A 19,064-nucleotide genomic window follows, 5' to 3' on the forward strand; every position below is an offset into this window, starting at 1 on the left:
GTTTTCACTCCCAAAATTTCATGGGTTATGTGGAGAGTAAACTCTCGGATACCCTTGACATTTTAAAATTTGTTAAATACTCCATGAAATTTAGAAATAGACAAATATCTCTGAAATTATAAAAAGTCAATCAAATTACTCCTGACGTGTACTCTGACTAGTAGTGTCAGGGGACAATTTGATTGACTTTTTATAATTTTAGGAAGGTATTTGACTATTTCAAAATTTCATGGGATATTTGACGAATTTTAAAATTTCAAGGAGTATTTGATAGTTGTTGTTTGCTTAATTCATTTTCCTTGATTAATCTTCATCCTAGAAGCTTTTCTAGTTTTAAAATTGGGGATTATGATGAGCTTATGATTGTAATTCAAAACCAAGAATGAGATTAACATATGATATGTATTTATGGTTAAGGATTAAATTAAACTCAATGTTGGAAGTAAGAACTGAAAAAACTCCTAACTGTTTCTTTATGACTTAGAACCGGTTGTCTTTTAATTAAATTGGGCCTCTAGTTTTGTTCAATTTGGACCACTAATGAGAGCCCATTTAGTGATGAGAGAGGTATTTGACCATTTGGCAGCAACGACCACCAACTTTGAAGCCAAATTTCACCTAGATTTAAGTTAAATTTGATGAAGCTTGTGAAACCCAAAATTGTAGTAATTTGTCTTATCTTTTCATGGGCGCAAAGATCATCTAAACCTAATATTTACAGCTTCGGATATGGTCTGCCGAAGACAGAAATGTCAAAATGAGTAAAAATCCAAAAATTAATATTGTTTAGAAGTTAAACCCATAATTATAAAATACATCTAAGAGCTATCAATCAAACAAAAATGATGATTTTCAAACTAAATGAAAGTTAATTAAAGTATAAAATCAATTCTCATCATAAAGCGTTGAGATTTCTAAAAGGAAAAGTTTGAAAATATTGAATTTGATTAAAGTTTGGAAACAAAGTTAGCTCCTATGATTTTATATAAGTTTCTTAAATGGTAGTAGACTATGATTTTATGAGAATCGTTTTTACTAATCCTAAGGTGTTGTGTTGATTTTGTTTTTCGGAATTTTTTTGGTCATTTGGTTAGGAATTTGTGGAGGTGTTCTCTTATTTTGTACCTTTTTTCTTTTTAACCTTTTGGTTAGATCTTATTAATAAATTCTTAATTATCGAGAAAAAAAAGTCATTGTGAACATAGCTCAATTAAAAGGAATATTATATGTAATATGTAGGGAATGAAGTTCGAACTCTAATACTTGCACTCATTCACTTTAAAAAAGTGAATTTTTTATCACTACCTTACTGGATCTAATGTTAAAGCATACATTACCCTTTTGCATACGAGTCACCTAGATTTAACAAGAAAGAAACTTTATAATTAAAGGTTAAGAGGTATAGCCAAAATTGGAGACCTTATCAATTGAAAGATGGGTTATATGTGCTTGAGTAACTTGAGTTTTCTTTATGTAAGAAAACATTGTGAGGGTAATGACACTTTCTAACGATCACATCTATGTGTGTGGTGAGCTGTTTATGAGTTTATCAATGTGTTGATGTCCTTGATAAATGCATGCTTTCATATGTTTTTGTGAAAAAATATATGCATTGCTTATGATTGATAAAATGTCTTGCTTATGTTTGATTGTATAAGTGTTGTCATGTTGATGTGTTTCTATATGCTATATGATATGTGATGCATTAGCGTATATATTGAGTGGCAATTTTATGCTCATGCATTTCATAGTTACGTGTATGTCAGGTGGGACTGCATGAGGTGTGATTAAGGGGAATGAATCCACTTTAATTTTACGAGATTTTTATTGAGTCTAGTACGTATATGTCAGATGGGGTTGGGGGTAGTCTCCGGTGAGATTCTCACTGGAATCCCTCATGTGTTAATCTCTATCCTCAATTGGTTTTTATTGACCAACTTGCAGAAAGAAAAAAAAAAGTGGATGGTTAAGATTTCATGGGAGAGAAAATAAATTGGAGAGCCTCTGAGGATCCATTCCCTGTCAGATGAGACTGCATGATGTGTGATTAATGAGAATGGATCCACTCTAATTCTCTGAGATTTTATTGGTTTTAGTAGGAGTGGCCTATAAGATCCTTTGCGAAGTGGTAAATTTCCGGAATCAATGTTTTAAAAAAGTTTTAATCTGATTTTAATTTAAAGCTTTTAGTTGTAAAAAAATAAGTACTTTTATGCTTTAAAAATCGGGTTGTTACATTTATCAATAGAAATTTTTTATATATTTATTTGAAATTTATTTTTTTATATTTATTAAATCAAATTATCTTTCGAGATAAATTTGCTAATAAAATCTGAAACTATATATCATCTGTACTGGGCGAGCTACCCAGGGGCTATCCACCAGACCCAATATCGCCCTAATAGACCCATTCACCAAAATGGGTTGGATTCCCTCTGGAGGCCCAGAAGAAGCACGCACGTACCCTTATTTTTTTATATTTATTAAATCAAATTATCTTTCGAGATAAATTTGCTAATAAAATCTGAAACTATATATCATCTGTACTGAGCGAGATACCCAGGGGCTATCCACCAGACCCAATATCGCCCTAATAGACCCATTCACCAAAATGGGTTGGATTCCCTCAGGAGGCCCAGAAGAAGCACGCACGTACTCCCCATGAACAAGAGGGCCGAAACTATAGTTATGCATGGATTACAGTTCCCCTAAAAATACGAACCTGTAAGGTTAGATCGTGGGAGGGCTCGTCCACGCATTGGTAGTTACGCCTCACATCTATATATAGACCTCCTCTTCCTTAGAAGGGCCATCAAATACACCGACTAATACAAAGACTTAAACCTAGAACACCATCTAGCTAAGTGCATACCCCCTCAATTCTCAGCAAGAACGTATCATCAAATATTAATTCCTTTATATATATATATATATATATATATATATATGGAGTACTTCAAGTGAGAGGAGTGTGTTATTGTGAGAGATGAGAGGAGCAAATAATAACCATTAGATTAAATTTTACGGTGTAGATTAAATGTTCCAAACAGGGACGGATCCAGACATAAAAAAATGGTGTGGCTAAAATTAAACACCTCTAATATAATTTTGAAGTTGATGTCGCACCACCATTTTTGGCTCATCTACAAAATCACTTGGCTAAAGCTCAACTATTCTCAATAATTGTTCACATCTAAAGCTCCAAATGACAATGAGGGACTCAAACTTGGTGAGTGGTGGCTATGGGAAGGGTGTGCGATGAAGTTGATTGATGAAAAGGGAGAGAAACATATGTGTTTTGTGTTCACTACTTCAATTGAAGACAATTTTTTTTTTTGGGTAAATTGAACAATTGGTCTTTTAACTTATTTATTGGTTTCATATTGGTCTCTTAACGTTACAAATTGGCCCCTTAACTTTAATTTTGTTTGTCATGTTGATAATTTTCGTTAGTTTTTCTCAAAAAAAGTTAACTTTGTTTTATGTTATTCGTTATATGTACGCATAAATGATTTATTTATGAGTAATATTGGTAGGCATGTTAAGAAATACGATTACGAGTTCAGACATCTTTCTTAGACCAAAGATAAAGTTAACGTTTTTTTAGTAAAATTAAAGGAAATGACCAATATGCCAAACATAAATAAAGTTAAGCGATCAATTTGTAACTTTAATTAGTTAAGGGACGATTTCACTACAAGAAAAATTGTCTATACCCATGGCATTTTTCCCAGGGCTCTTTTCCGTGGGTAATATCCATGGCTAAGCCGTGGGTAACGTAAAAATAAGGAAATTCCTACTTCCCTCTCAATTTTTTTCACGAAAACATAGTTCCCACCCAAAGAATTGTTGGGTGCCAAATGCACTTTTTAGTACCCACGACATATGTATGGGTAAGCAGAAAATATAACTTTTAGTACCCACGGCATGACCGCAAGTAAGTATAAAATATAATTTTCTTTTTTTTTTAATGGTTCCCACGGCATGGCCGCGGGTAAGGGTAAAAAGTAATTTTTCACTACCCACGGCAATTCCGTCTATACTAATAAAATGTATTTATAATTTTTTTTATCTAATATACTTATTAACTTTACCTTTGCCTTTTCATTTACTCAGACACATTTGTTTGTCACTCTCTACTCCGGCGACCCACTCGTCTCCGACCACCATATCAGCTACGGAGATCTTCTCATTGGCGTCAGTGAGCTCTTTGTTCTTCCCTCGTGTTCGTGAATCCCTCACTGAATCTCTCTCGTCGTGAACTGTTCGTGAATCTCATTGAAACCCTAACTAACCAATCTCTCTCCTGTTCGTGAACTTTTCTTCGTTTTCGCGATTGAACGAAGTTTCGCGTCTGTTCTGTTTGCGATTGAACGAAGTTTTGTGCTGGTATGCTGAGTTTTGAAGCTTTGTGTTCTGATCTTTGTTCTGTTTAGTTTCAGCATTCATTTTTTTTCTCCTTTGATTGTGATATGTTTAGAGTCTTTGGTTTATGTCATTTTTAGGGTTTTTGTTAAACAACTCTTATGTTGGTCGATTGTAATCTGATTTTTGTCTTTGATTATGATTATTTATGGGTAAATCTGAACATAAGATGCATAACCTATCAAGTTCGAAAACAGTACCACAAATTGGTTTATGAATTTGTTGTGAAAACTAATTTGCAAAGTCTTATTGTTGTTTGCAGATTTTTGAGAAATATGTTAAGGATTGGATTGCAATTGCTGCACCATTCCAGGGTAAGTAATTCTATTCTATATATTTAATCAGAATTATAAATTAAGGATATTTGAAGATGTTTGTTCTAGCAATTTGTAAAGTTAGGACGGTTGAAAATTTGCTTAAGGTATATTCTAAAATTATATATACTATAATTGAAATATAACTTTCATAAATTTTGATCCCTTTACATATGTATATTAGGTAAATATGCATATTGCAGAAATGGTGATACAATCTTGTTACATATGCATATGGTGATACAAGCTTGTTTCATATTCATATTGCAGAAATTGATTAGGTACATATGCATTTTATTTATTAGACAAGTTTGTTTTGAAGCATTTTGGTTATATTATACCAATGGAAAGAGATCTATTAGATTTGTTCTCCATAAAAAATTGGAAGTTTTCTTGGTCTCTTGTCGCAACAATTGCTTCGTCTTTGGCATAGCTTCAGATTGCTGCATTTCAGGTAATGCATCAGCAAAATTGATAAGCAAACATTCCTGATAGAACCTGCAAAATTCATTAAGTGCTAGTCTAATATGTTGGAATTCTTAGTCATTGAAAAAAAGTATCACTCGCTGATTAAGTGCTAGTCTAATTAATTTAGTTTTTACTTTATTCTTTTGGTTTTTGTTTTTCAGACCTTGATGCAATCATTTATGTTCTGGTACTTTAGAAACTTGACTCATTTATTTTGTGTATCATGATTTAATGCTTTCATTTGATTTTTGCAGTGAATTTGGATACTGTTTCTAACAATGGTTAGCACTTTCATGGTTGCACTGATTGTATTAAACAATGCTACGGCTCGACACCGCCATTCAAGTGTAGAGATGGACATTCAACCAATGTTCCAATTATAAGGTTGTCTTAACTTATGTTATTGATTAAAATTTCATTTCTTACTTATATCTTTCTATTCATTTTATATTTATGGATTTTCAGCTTCGCCTATTTTACTTCCAGGTATAGGATTGATGTTGAGGTCTGCGATGGCAATGATTCAGCCAAGTTTGTCTTTCTATTCATTTCTTACTTATATCTTTCTACTGAACTGTTATTATTGTTTGCCTCATGATTGATTCCCTCATGTTTTGATCTGTCTGTACCTTAACAACATTAAAGTGTTTGGCACAAAATTAAAGTTTGTCTTGTTTTTATGCATATGAAAGGCTAAAGAGTTGGGTAAAGAACCCACAGTGGACGAGGTCTTTCTAAGAACTCATATTCGTAAGAAGGACTCATCTTGGGTTGATCTTAGATCTCAAAACACTTATGTAAGGAAAATTAAAGCATTGATTCATTAATTTTTTCGTTTTTGGTTTTAAAATTAGTAGTGTAGCATTTACATTGTTTTTTTAAATTTTGAACAAGATAGTTTTCAGATTAAGTTGAATCAGGCCTCAGAAGGTGCGGATGAGAGTGGCTCCCAATTGGTCAACTCGGCGACTCGTTTAAAGATGTGGGCCCAATCAGCTGGGGGGAAAAATCGAGGACGTCTCTATGGTGTTGGAGATAGGTCCTCGAATTATAGACCAGGTGTTTCAAGTGTCGCCCCAGACACACTTGAGGAGCGAGCAAAGGCAGCAGAGGATGAGGTTCGAAATACAAGGGAGGAACTTAGGCAAGCCGAGCTTAAGCGACAAAAGGAAGTTCAGCAGTCAGAGCAGCGTGCTGCAGATTTCCCGAGGCAGCTGATAATGTTGACAAACAATGTAGCTGCCATACAGGTTATGATGAGGATGATTCCGAGGATGGATCCGAGGATGATGACAATGAGGAAAATTGGTATTTAGTGTGTGTTGTTACTATGACTTCATCTTTATGCTTAGATTATTAATGGTGCATTTTGTTATTATGACTGATTAAGCTTAAACTAACGACTATATCTTTTGTCCAAACTACTAGTTTCTTATCTGTTTATTTTGACACTTGGAATAGTGTCAATTTTTGTTAACACTGCATTTTAGTTTGAGGAAATGATCTTTTGATGACTCAATTTAATTAGTTTTGAATTTAGTTATTGTTTAGTTTGTTTGGAATTGGTTCTTATGTTGGATGACATTGGAGTAAGTTAACACTCCTGACAATAGGCAAAAGTTGGTGCTAACAGGTTAAGAAAGTAAAAAAAAAAAAAAAAAATTGACACTACCCACGGCAAGGCCGTGGGTAGTGTCGCGTGTAAGGGAGCCACACTTTCCATGGTAAAGCCGTGGGAAGGAATGGGATACTCATGGTAATGCCGTGGGTATTATTCACGGCTAAACCCCAAGTAATTTTGTGGACAAGGCCGTGGGAATTGCGTGGGTAACCTTACCCACGGTATTTTTCTCGGTAATGAATTACCAACGAGGCAAAATGCCACGGATCCGTGCCGTGGGTAGGTCGTGGGTAAATCTCATATACCCAAGGAGAGGCCGTGGATAATGGCAAAAATGGCCGTGGGTATACACAGTTTTTCTTGTAGTGTTTGTAACGTTAATTAGTTAATGACCCAATATGAAACTCATTTATGAGTCGTACTAAACAATACTCGGGAGCACTTGTTAAACATATTAAAAGAGGAAATCAAAGATAAAATTAATATTAAAAAGATAACTTTGTAGTAGTTTATTTTTAAAGTATTAAACACACAAAATACAAGATAAAATTTCCTTATTAATATATTTAACTAGTATCCGAAGACAATATTTAACACAATATATATATATATATCTATATACATGTTTATAAAAAAAATATCAAAAAATCTGGTGTGACTTTAGCCACACCATGCCCCTTAGTGCATCCGTCCCTGGTTCCAAATAAAATTAATTGCACATGATTGTTTTCCCTCAAAATTCTCCTTCCTTGTTCTTTTTTGGAAAAGCCGTAAGATCCACCGATTATTGATTCTTCTTAGTAATTTCTATCAATAGAGTTGATCAATATTTTTTGTTACACCGGTGTAACTTTAAAAGTGTTACACTAATTCTAATCCATTGATTTTAATTTATTAAGTAAAATTAATCACGTGCTTCAAATTTCACCTTCACCTCTTCTTCCTGGAAATTGCATCACGTCATTCCGGTCTGAAGTCTTCTACCTTGAAACCAATCTCCCCCGCCAAACAAGTATTGGTGCTGAAAGTCCAAACTTGTGACACCCAATCACCCGGGTAGTCCAAAAGAATGCAATTTTCCGACCAATAAAATTAGGAACTTTGTTATATCCCCAACGGTGGTTGGTGATCAAATTACCAGCAATCAATTAATTTTTCTTCCCAATTCCGATTCTCTGTTTTAATTCTATATTCTATCACCAAACATGAAATTAATTCATGGATTTTCATTCATCTAGCAGCACTAGCGAAGTTCTCTTAGCATTGTTGTGAATTTTTCTATGGAAGGTCTAGTCATACAGCTCCTTCCAATTGAGAATAACAGGTATATGAATTTCAAATTGAAAGGTGTTGGCCTCGATAAAGTTGGTAGATCTTTCAAAGGTAAACACCAAAACACTATTCTGCTTATTGGAAAAGAAAAAACCTACTAGTGTACGGGTTCTAATTTGCAGTATAAATATAATAAATTTCTCAATTTTCCATTAATTTACTTCCAAAGCAACCTACAAGCAATAAAAAAAAGTTCAAGGAACAAGTATATGGAGTCCATGTAACTGCAGCAACGAGGATAGGTTTCCGGGAGGATATAGAGTTGCTTTGTGGAATGGGTATTTGGGAATGTCACGTGATACTTAATAAATTGCAACCGCAGGATGTAATTAAAATCAATGGATTAGAATTGGTGTAACACTTTTAGAATTGGATTAGAACAGGTGTCAAACTAAATTTTAACATCAAATCTAAAGCGTTGGTTTCATATAAAGATATAATTCATATTTCCTATATTTCCTATATAAAGATAATCATATGAATTATATCTTTATATGAGAATCATGATAATAAATATGAGCAAAAATTATTTTATAAACTACATATAACCAAAAAAAATTATAAGTTGCTTAAAAAAAAATTATTTTTAAATAATTATTTATTCTCCTTCTCTCAAAACCCTAGCGCCGCCATCTTTTTCACTCTCCCTCACCACTAACACGCAACTCTTCCACCCACACGAGAGCCACCCACATTTTATGTCCAAAACCTAACCCTCTGCTGTCACGAATCAGGTAGCCGTCGCCATGTAGCCACAACTGTTGGTGGTGCGATCAACCCTCTCACGGTTGCGACACCACCTCACCCTTATGAGTTGGTCACTGTCGGGTGACTTTCGTTTGGGTTGGTTCCATTCCCAAAGCTGCCACTGTGAACAGTGGCAGTGATTTTCTGATCTGTTGCAGGATTGGTGCCAGTCAAGGCTGCCACCATGACCGGTGGTGGTGGTTTTCTGTTCTGGCTTCATATCAAGTTTCTTGGTTCTTCTTACTCTGTTTGGGATCGTCCTTTTTAGGTAGATGATGTCGTTCATAGCATCTAACAACAAGATTAGGATTGGTTTCAACGGATTTGGAGGAATTGGTCAATTGTTCTCATTGATCTGAGTACTGTTGACAAAAGGTTTGTTGGGTCGTGTTCTACGCGACATACTTTACAACATATGCATAATGAAATATCAACATTGGCTGTTGGAGAATCAATTTTGTTGGAAGCTTTCAAGTGCTAGATTCATTGGCCTTGAGTCGGCCTGATTTTGTTCGAAAGAGCTGGTGCGTAGATACTCTATGTTGACGGTAGCAATTGTTTGTCGTGCCAAAGGGTCGCTAGTCTTGGTGTTTCTCGTGCTGATGCTCAGACTGGTTGATTGGTCATCCCTCGATCTGACTTTTGATTGGGTCTGAGTTGCATTCAATAAGATGTGATTTGTCAAGAGATTGATAGAGGTCTCATATTACCTCTACTTCTTTCTCAATATCCGTATCAGTAGCGGTACATGGACCGTTTTCGTGTCGACTATCGATTCATTCGCCTAGAATTTTTAGGACTTCTATTTTTTCCTTTAGGATAAACTAGAAGTTGGTATGTTTATGTTTCATTATCCTCGGACTTACTGAGTTAGGTCTATTTCTCCCAAGTTTTTGTATATATTTTTTCCTTTTAATAATAAAGAGATATAGGCAAAAGATGGGGGCGAAGCCTGCTTTGTCCCCTGATGTTTAGATGCTCTTCACCTTATAAAAAAAATTAATTATTTATTTTAAAAATCTTTTTCATTTTTATTTTAAATATTTTTAAAACTTTAAAATGTCACACATGACGTAAGAAATTTTTAGTCAAAAAGTCAACGAGATTAACAAATACAAAAGGGAGTTAGCTTGGGGAACAAAATCAAACAATTGCAAAACTTAGAGCCAAATTGCATTTAAGCTGAAAGAAAAAATCAAACAACGTTTCACTTGTGAAGTAGCACACATGAGATTGCGATTAAACTTCAAGATGATATGCGTAGAATATATCGGAAATTAATTATTTGTATTTGTATTTGTATTGTCACCAACCTATAGACATTGTTGCAGATTTTTTTTAAAGAAAACGTTATTGATAAAAAAAATTAAAGAAGAAGAAAAGAAAGACATCATTGCTGCTAATCCGCTGTAATCGGTGTGCCGTAGCTTCTAACCGAGCACCTCCATCCATCTTGAAGAACTTAATCAAAGAGTCTTCCGGAAAGTGCTACTCCGATTCAATTTTCTAAAACATTTTACAAGAGGCAATTCTCATTTTACAAGTCGATTTTGTAAGGATGAGTTAAGCTTAATACCCAATTGGGCAATTCTAAGATGATGGAATCAAATGATGTGAAATGTGTGTCGACAGAATTATTGTTGAACATGAGATTCGTAGAGAATTGAGCACCATTGGTTAGCATGTGTTTGCTTGCCATCAATGATTATACTTAGACCACCACGCAACTTTTTGTTTTTAGTTAGTTGCATTGCATCGTCACTTATCACATGCAAACATGTAACGCACACACACACAATTAATTTAGCTGAATTTACCTTTCATATTGTTGTTTATTTAAACGATACTATAATTATTAGTTATAACATCTTTGAGAAAATTGTAAATTTAAGGAAATCATGATCATGAATACTTTAAATGAAGGGCATCACTAAAAGAACGTCTAAAACTATCCACACAAGTTCTGTCCATGTTTTTTTTTTCCTTGATAATGTATTATGTCACCATTACTTCATTTAGTAATTGTCATTTTCTCCTTTGCGTTTGTACAATAAGAAAATGAAATATATGCAATAAATTCTTAAGGTTCTAGCAAGGCAATACATTTTTTCTTTTTTACTTAAAAAGGCAATACATGATAACATAAATTAAAAGAATGAATATGAGAGACCACAAACATATATAAAAATGCTCATAGCATAATCTAAACACAGACTAAATTTATCACGTTAATGGTCCAAAACATAAATTTTTATATATAATCACTATATTTTTAACAAATTCAACACAGTCAATCTGATTCAATATAAAAGGCAAAACTTATGAGGTTTTAAGTTTAGAATATATATGTACTTGGTATCAAGAATTCTTTATTACAAAGAATTCGATCTTCATGCTCCGGTCATTGATCAGGCTCAAGTTGTGATGTTAAAGCTTCGTGTTGATAACGTCTTAGAAATAAATTTCTAGAGCTATAAAATATATAGAATAGAGATAGAAAAATTTTGTATTATTTTTTTCATGTGTGTCTTTAAATCAAAACAATAGTCCTATTTATAGGATACAAAAAAAGAAGTGAAAGATCAAATGCAATTAAGGTCCACTAACTAGTAGGAGTATAGGAAAAGGAAGATATTAGGATGGACATCCACTTTAGGACCCGTTTGAATTAGCTTATTTTTGAGCTTATGCAAACAACTTATGCAATATAAATTAGATTTTATGATATTTTATAAGTTCACACTAGTGAGAATTGTATTTTTATAAGTTATTTTATTTAAACTACCTTGACAAACTTATAATAATACATAAAAATTGCATAAACTATTTGCATAAGCTCAAAAATAAGTAAATCCAAACGGGCCCTAAGTCTTTCACTAAGACTTATTAGTCATAACATACATCAACAAAATTGAAAAAGATAAAGATAAACTCTTATGTTTTTTTTTTTGTAGAACCTAACAAAAAACTCTTCATTTTTTTCTATTGTTTATAATGGAGACGAACATCGAAGTGTCCTCAAACATATTACTCAAATCTTCATCGGTAGACGAAAACTAATGGTTTGAAACTATTCATTTTTTTTGGTAATTATTCCTTTTTTAACTTAAAAAAAATAGTTTTTTTTTAATAAAAAGGGATAAACTGTTTTATTTATTTTATAGAAGATAAACTAATTTTAATTAAACTCATTTTTGTAGAACCTAACAAAAATCTCTTTTTTTTGTTGTTGTTGTTTAAGATGAAGCTCAAAATTGAACCTAGAATCTATAGTATACAATGCAAATTCCATCACCACTTCCCGTTTGATCTACTTATTTTTCATTTTTCTATTTCTCCTTAAAAGTAATAGAGAAGTAGAAAATTGTATTTGGTCATAAAGTAAAGAAGTAGAAAATAAGGAGAAGTTTGGTCAAACACAATTTTTTAATTATTTACTACTTTTAAGGACAAGAAAAAAGTGAAAAATAAGTAGGGCCAAACGGAGCCTCTGCCCTCTAGTGGTTTAAACCTCTTCTTTTTTTAACTTAACAAAAAATACTTTTTCTTAATAAAAAGAGAGAAACTGTTTTTTTTTTTATTATGGAAGATAAACTCAATTCGAAACAAACTTTTAGAAGAAACAAAATAATCCTAAATTTTCTAATAAAAAACATAAAGAAACATAAATTTTTACCCAAAAAATGTAAATATAAGTTAAATGAACTATCCACCAACCACATCTTTAAGTTTATTAACTTAAATTAAATTGAAAGTACTTTTCACTAACCGCATCGTGCATTGCTCCTCACCTAAAATTTATACTTCTACATTCTCAAATTATAAGAAAAAATAAAAAATCACACTTATTAAGAAAAAGTAAAACATGATAATTTGAAATATGTTTTCGTGGATTTTTTTTTGAAAAAGTTGCAAAGGAAGATGTAAAAGCAATTTTTATTGGTTATTGTTTATTAAGAAAATGGGAGAAAGAGAAAATTCAATGCAAAAGGAAAAACATTCTTAAAAATAATTTTTTCTCTTATAATTTGGGAAAAATAAAATGAGTTTTTTTTCCTTATAATTTGAGAGGATGGAGTATTATTTTTGTGTAAAAAGAATCATATCTACACCGCAAATTATACTCATTTGATACATTAAAAAATTCAAAGTTATCATGTTTTTTCTTTATCTTTTAGAAAAAGTTAAAAATAACCCATTTTATTCCTATTCCTTTAGAAAAAATTAAAAGATAATCCATTTTATTCCAATTTTCAAAATTCAACTAATCTAAAAGATAAAATAAATATCTTTTTTAGCACCCAAAAGCACGTCTAAGTCATTCTACAATCTTCACACTACCACTAGGTTTCTTCATATCACTCAATTATAAATAGATCATATCAAACACTTTCTTTTGAACCTAACAAACAAAAAAGCTAGAGATTCTTCTTCTGTACCTATTTGTCTACAACTTGTTTTTTTCTTCATTCACAACTATTCATCATCATGTCTTTGCTTTCAGATCTCATCAACTTCAATCTTTCAGATTCCACTGAAAAGATTATTGCTGAATACATATGGTGAGTTTTTAAGGATCTTCTAATGTTATGAAAACAGGGGAAACTCTGTTTTTTTCTTCTTTCTGAAACAGGGGACTCTGTTTTGTGTTCTGTTTTTGAATATCTTTTGATGAAAATTGAAGATTAACTCCAAAAAAATAAAATAAAACGTAACAACTTTATGGATACATTATTCTTTATGATTCTTAGTATATTTTAAAAGGGTTGATTCTTTAAGAATTTTCTTCAATTTAAATGTTGTCTTTATGTCTTCATCCTTTAAGTTATATGGTTTATTTGTGGATTAAAGAGTCAATAAGAAAAGATGATTATTTTTTTTTTTTATGTTATATAGTTTTAATATGGCTAAATGCTTAAACCCTTTTGCTTAGATGATATATTTCATGTCTAAATCCTAAAACCCTTTACCTTAGTTAATATATTTCATGGAATGGAATATTCTATAACAATCTATAATATTAAATAAAATTGTTTTTTTATGTACTTATTAACAGGGTTGGTGGATCTGGTATGGACCTTAGAAGCAAAGCCAGGGTAATTAATATTTCTTGATCACTATTATCAATCATTATATAATTTTTTTATGTTTATTAAGTTAATTAATATTTTTTTTGTTGTGATATTGAATAAACAGACTATTCCTGGACCAGTGAGTGACCCTGCAAAACTTCCTAAGTGGAACTATGATGGGTCTAGCACAAATCAAGCTCCAGGACAAGATAGTGAAGTTATCTTATAGTATGATTAAATTCATTCACTATTATGTTTTTCTTTTATTTTTTTGCTAATTATTTTCACAACAAGATATAATTATGAGTCTTTCTTTCCCTTTTGTTTGTTGTGTATATTTGAATAAAATAGTCCACAAGCTATTTTCAAGGACCCATTTAGAAGAGGCAACAATATTCTTGTAAGTTATTCAATTTATAAATAATTTTCTTATATATTATAATTCATTAAGAAAATATTTCCTAGTTAATAAGTTATTCAAAATGTATTATATTTTAATGGTAAAAAAATTGTTTAGGTGATTTGTGATGTTTATACCCCAGCTGGAGAACCACTCCCAACAAACAAGAGGCACAATGCTGCCAAGATTTTCAGTCACCCTGATGTTGCTGCTGAGGTACCATGGTATGTATTTCTTATAATCTTCTATTTTCAATTCTTTGATTTTCAATTCTAAAAATAATTTATTTTTTTATATTGTATAGATAAAGTTCTTTAATTTAGCGTTGTTAAATGTCGGCTATAGTAGCATTATTTATAGCGTACCATAAATAATTTGAACAAATTGCTATTATTATGTGATACGCTATTTAGTGAAAATTCTATAGCATTATTGTGTAGCGGAATTTGAACAATTTTTTAGACAACTTGTTATTGTTATTATTATTAATATTGAAAATTAATTTTTGTTGATTGTATTAACAGGTATGGTATTGAGCAAGAGTATACATTATTGCAGAAAGATACTAATTGGCCATTAGGATGGCCTATTGGTGGCTTTCCAGGACCACAGGTATGAAATGAAATGTACTACTAGTACCTATTTGTGTGTTCTTTTTTCTTCTTGTTTTTAGTTCCTTTTGAGTTTATCTTTGTTTTGGATTTGTTCCAAATGTCAAACTCTTCAACCAAATCCATGATTCATGATTTTTGGTTACCACATTAGACATTCTAATTTATCATTCTGTCTGTCACAAATTTGAGATTGCTTCTCCTTACCATTAGTACTATTATTGGAATCATTTTTTTGTGGTTTTCATCCGCCTGGTATCCGATTCATTTGATTGTCTAATCTGATTCAAGGGTCAGTTCTTGCATTAAGTGATTCCAACTCCCTTCCGATCACAGTTTTGAAATTTTTTTTTTTATGCCAAGAAAGTTGTTTTGTTTTTCTAATTATTACAAGTAGACAATTAAATGTCAATAATTCTTTTTGTTGGAATTTTTGTTTTGTGACAATAAATTCTAGTTTTATTTCACATGCACCTACTACTGAACATGCTACATTAATGTTTCTTTGCAAATAATATGTGTACATCCTTTTATTGCATATAATTTTTCCTTACATAAATTTTATTTTCCATTTTCCCCCTCATATATCTAAGCTTATTTTGTGTAATTAATTAGTAATATTTTGTTTTGAACAGGGCCCATACTATTGTGGGATTGGTGCTGATAAAGCCTATGGACGTGATATTGTTGATGCACATTATAAAGCATGCCTTTATGCTGGCATTAACATTAGTGGCATCAATGGAGAAGTTATGCCTGGCCAGGTATTTAATCTAACATAATTTGATTTAATTCGATTATAATTTATTATGTATGTGCATATAATATCAACCGATGATTTATTTATCAATATTATTTTCCATTTTAAATAAAATGAATTATTCACTTTAGAGACGTAACGTCAATATTCATGTGTGTTGTCTTATTACTATTTTTTAGTTTGTATTAAATTTAAATATTTTTAATTATATAGTGGGAATTCCAAGTTGGCCCTTCTGTTGGTATTTCTGCTGGAGATGAGATATGGGCTGCTCGTTACATTCTAGAGGTAATTTTTTATTTTTATTTTTATTTTATTTTGAAGGGTTATATTATTATACATGATTAAGATAATTAGTGAAAGTGAATAAACATGAATTGATGTAAATTTTATATTTTATATTACAGAGGATCACAGAGATAGCTGGAGTTGTTGTTTCATTTGACCCTAAGCCTATTCCGGTTAGAATGCCTTTTTTTTTTTTTTTTTTAAATTATTTTTCAATTTGTTGTAAACCTTTGTCTTGGTTGAAGAGTTGAAAAAGAAAGAACAATTTATTATCTTATTATTTTTTAATTTATTTTCTCATTATTTTGACTTTTTTGTTTGCTTGTTACATTGTTGTTACTAGGGTGATTGGAATGGAGCTGGTGCTCACACAAACTATAGGTAATATCAGTGTTGTCAAATAGTAGTTATAGCGCTATCCATTATGGTATAGATGAATTCGACCTTTAAATTGTTTTGTGATATGCTATTGTGCCATTACGATGTAAGATGGCCCTATAGCAATAGCACAAAATGTCATTGCATAACTGGTATTGTGATCTACAATAGTAGAATTAAAAAAATAAAAATCACTATTTTTTGCGATTGACAACGGTCTTCAATGGTTTCTTTGAAATATAGTTGTATTCTTATTATACTTGTATTGGTTTTTCCAGCACCAAATCAATGAGAGAGGATGGAGGCTATGAGATCATCAAGAAGGCCATTGAAAAGCTTGGATTGAGGCATAAGGAGCACATTGCAGCTTATGGAGAAGGAAATGAAAGGCGTCTCACCGGAAAGCATGAAACCGCCGATATCAATACTTTTACTTGGGTAAGTTCTTTAAATACATTTGTGTATCTCAAAAGATTAATATTTGACATTCAACTAGGTATTCAAGTATAAGGAGAAAAAAATTAACGGTTCATCTTTTTCTCAATTGAAAATTTAGGGAAGTTAATTGAAAATTTTCTTTCGTAGATTCGGATGGATAATTTTAAAGGGTTGGTCATTTTTCAGTGCGATTACAATATTATACAAACATTTATCATGTTATTCTTTCGCATTTTAAAATTTAAATATATGCCATAACATAGATTTTGTTTTCTGAAACCCTTATTAAAAACTCTTTTCATCTAAACCTACCTTTCAGTGCGATTACAATGTTACACAAATATTTATCATGTTATTCTCTTGCTTTTTAAAATTTTAAATATATGCCATAACATACATTTCATTTTCTAAAACCCTCATTAAAAACCCTTCATCTAAGCCTACTATTCGGTGCGATTACAATGTTACACAAACATTTATCATCTTATTCTTCCGCTTTTTAAAATTTCAATTATATGCCATAACATAGATTTCGTTTTCTAAAATCCTCTCAGTAAAAACCCTCGATCTAAACCTACCATTAATATTTGGATTTGCAATAACTAACTTGAAGATTTATGTTGTGTATTTTTTTGTATAGGGTGTGGCAAACCGTGGAAGCTCCATTAGGGTTGGAAGAGACACAGAAAAGGAAGGGAAAGGTTACTTTGAGGATAGAAGGCCTTCTTCTAACATGGATCCTTATGTGGTCACCTCCTTGATTGCAGAGACCACCCTTCTTTGGAAACCATGAAGTTGAAGCCACTTATCTACCACTACATATCATATATGCTCAATAACATTTATTAGTGTAGTTTATATCTATTCTCTTATATGCAAAGTGTTGCTTCATTAGTAGTAATAGGTATGTGGTCTTTAAGCACAAAGCATTTGTGTCCATGTAATTTGGATGGCAATAATTTTATCATTAATAATAACAAGGGTTTCTTCTTGATAACGAATGGATCAATAATGCATTGTTTATTTGCTCTTATTTGTATTCATTGTGTTGCTTATTTAGGGATAGCTTGGCCATTTATATGTTCTTAACTTTAAGTAAAGAAATTAACATTTTAAAAATAATAATTAAAGATTAGTATGTAGAAATAAATTAATGTTAGTTCATTCAGTGGTGATTAGCGCTGAATTTGGTATGGAAGACCATGGTTCGATCCTCAACAACTGCGATTGGGATGAGACTGAAACCACTTAATGCCAGAATTGACTTCCAAACTAAATTAGGTCCAGTGAACCGGATACTAGTGATGAAAAATAAATAAATTAATTAACATATTTCAATTAAAGACAAACCATTTAAAAAATCAAACTTGAAAATTTAATTGAATCTATCTTTAATCAGATTTATTTATCTCGGTCAATTTAGTCTCTGAGTATAGTTTAGTTGGTAGAGACATTACATTTGCATGTAAAATGTATATCGATCTTCGAGTTCTAAACTCACTGTTTAAGTTTAACTTTAAAATTACTATTATATATATATATATATATATATATATATATATATATATATATATATATATATATATATATATATATATATATATATATATATATATGAATTAAGAGCATAATAATAAAAGATATGTAAAAATTGTCACCCCTTATAAATCCTAATTTTAATTATTTTTTTTTATGCAAAAACAACAATATTCATTCATTCAAATTCATAGGGAAATACATCAATCAAAAATTCAAAATCATTACATATTCAATTTCACTAAAAATTAATAAGGATGAATCTGCAAACAGGCTCACAGCATTCGAGTTAATAGCATAAAACGGCCTATTGACAAAGCCTACGATTGATTTGACAGACTTCAAAAGTTCGGAATAATCATGTATCCGGATCTGCAACGTTGATGATGCTAAAGTCATTGAATCTGCACTGAATTTGAATCGAAACAAACATGTAAATCTGAACAAAGAACAAACACCGTAACAAGACGGGACAAACACCGTACTAAGACGGGATAAACAACAAATACTCCGCACTAAGACGAGATTAAAACAACATCACATGAAACAATAACAAGAGAGAAAACTCGAATAAAACCTAAAAAGTGTGTGGATATCACTTATTTAAATAAAATGAAATTTAGCTCAACCAAACTCAAAGATACTTACTAAAATGAAATTTAGCTTTAAATAAA

The 19,064-nt window shown here is 31.4% G+C and overlaps 1 protein-coding gene and 1 long non-coding RNA gene across 11 annotated transcripts; both read left to right on the forward strand.

Moving 5' to 3' along the window:
• Nucleotides 1-4,108: 4,108 nt before the first annotated feature.
• On the forward strand, nucleotides 4,109-6,832 carry LOC123918799. 10 transcript variants are annotated; one of them, XR_006812921.1, is made up of 6 exons: nucleotides 4,109-4,389; nucleotides 4,688-4,739; nucleotides 5,462-5,591; nucleotides 5,673-5,738; nucleotides 5,900-6,004; nucleotides 6,106-6,814. It is a non-coding gene; the product is annotated as an uncharacterized LOC123918799 (long non-coding RNA). The 10 variants fall into 10 exon arrangements; XR_006812925.1 differs by having other exon boundaries at nucleotides 5,673-5,693; XR_006812923.1 differs by having other exon boundaries at nucleotides 5,694-5,738; nucleotides 6,113-6,812.
• A 6,342-nt stretch (nucleotides 6,833-13,174) lies between these two features.
• Nucleotides 13,175-17,851, forward strand: LOC123913320 (glutamine synthetase nodule isozyme). Its single transcript, XM_045964028.1, has 12 exons — nucleotides 13,175-13,469; nucleotides 13,964-14,003; nucleotides 14,104-14,207; nucleotides 14,331-14,379; nucleotides 14,497-14,603; nucleotides 14,904-14,991; nucleotides 15,626-15,754; nucleotides 15,964-16,038; nucleotides 16,158-16,211; nucleotides 16,382-16,419; nucleotides 16,695-16,854; nucleotides 17,495-17,851. The coding sequence occupies exons 1-12, from the start codon at nucleotides 13,396-13,398 to the stop codon at nucleotides 17,645-17,647; spliced, it is 1,071 nt and encodes a 356-aa protein (XP_045819984.1). The 5' UTR covers nucleotides 13,175-13,395; the 3' UTR covers nucleotides 17,648-17,851.
• Nucleotides 17,852-19,064: the final 1,213 nt, after the last annotated feature.

The sequence above is a fragment of the Trifolium pratense genome, linkage group LG3 (genome assembly GCF_020283565.1).
Source record: "Trifolium pratense cultivar HEN17-A07 linkage group LG3, ARS_RC_1.1, whole genome shotgun sequence".
Taxonomy (NCBI): Eukaryota; Viridiplantae; Streptophyta; class Magnoliopsida; order Fabales; family Fabaceae; genus Trifolium; species Trifolium pratense.

Excerpts from the sequence above, each read along its gene's own strand:
- LOC123913320 (XM_045964028.1), top strand. The coding sequence starts at position 13,396 with ATGTCTTTGCTTTCAGATCTCATCAACTTCAATCTTTCAGATTCCACT. Across the intron at positions 14,604-14,903 it reads GTTGCTGCTGAGGTACCATG|GTATGGTATTGAGCAAGAGT; the intron begins GTATGTATTTCT and ends TTGTATTAACAG. Across the intron at positions 16,420-16,694 it reads GGTGCTCACACAAACTATAG|CACCAAATCAATGAGAGAGG; the intron begins GTAATATCAGTG and ends TGGTTTTTCCAG.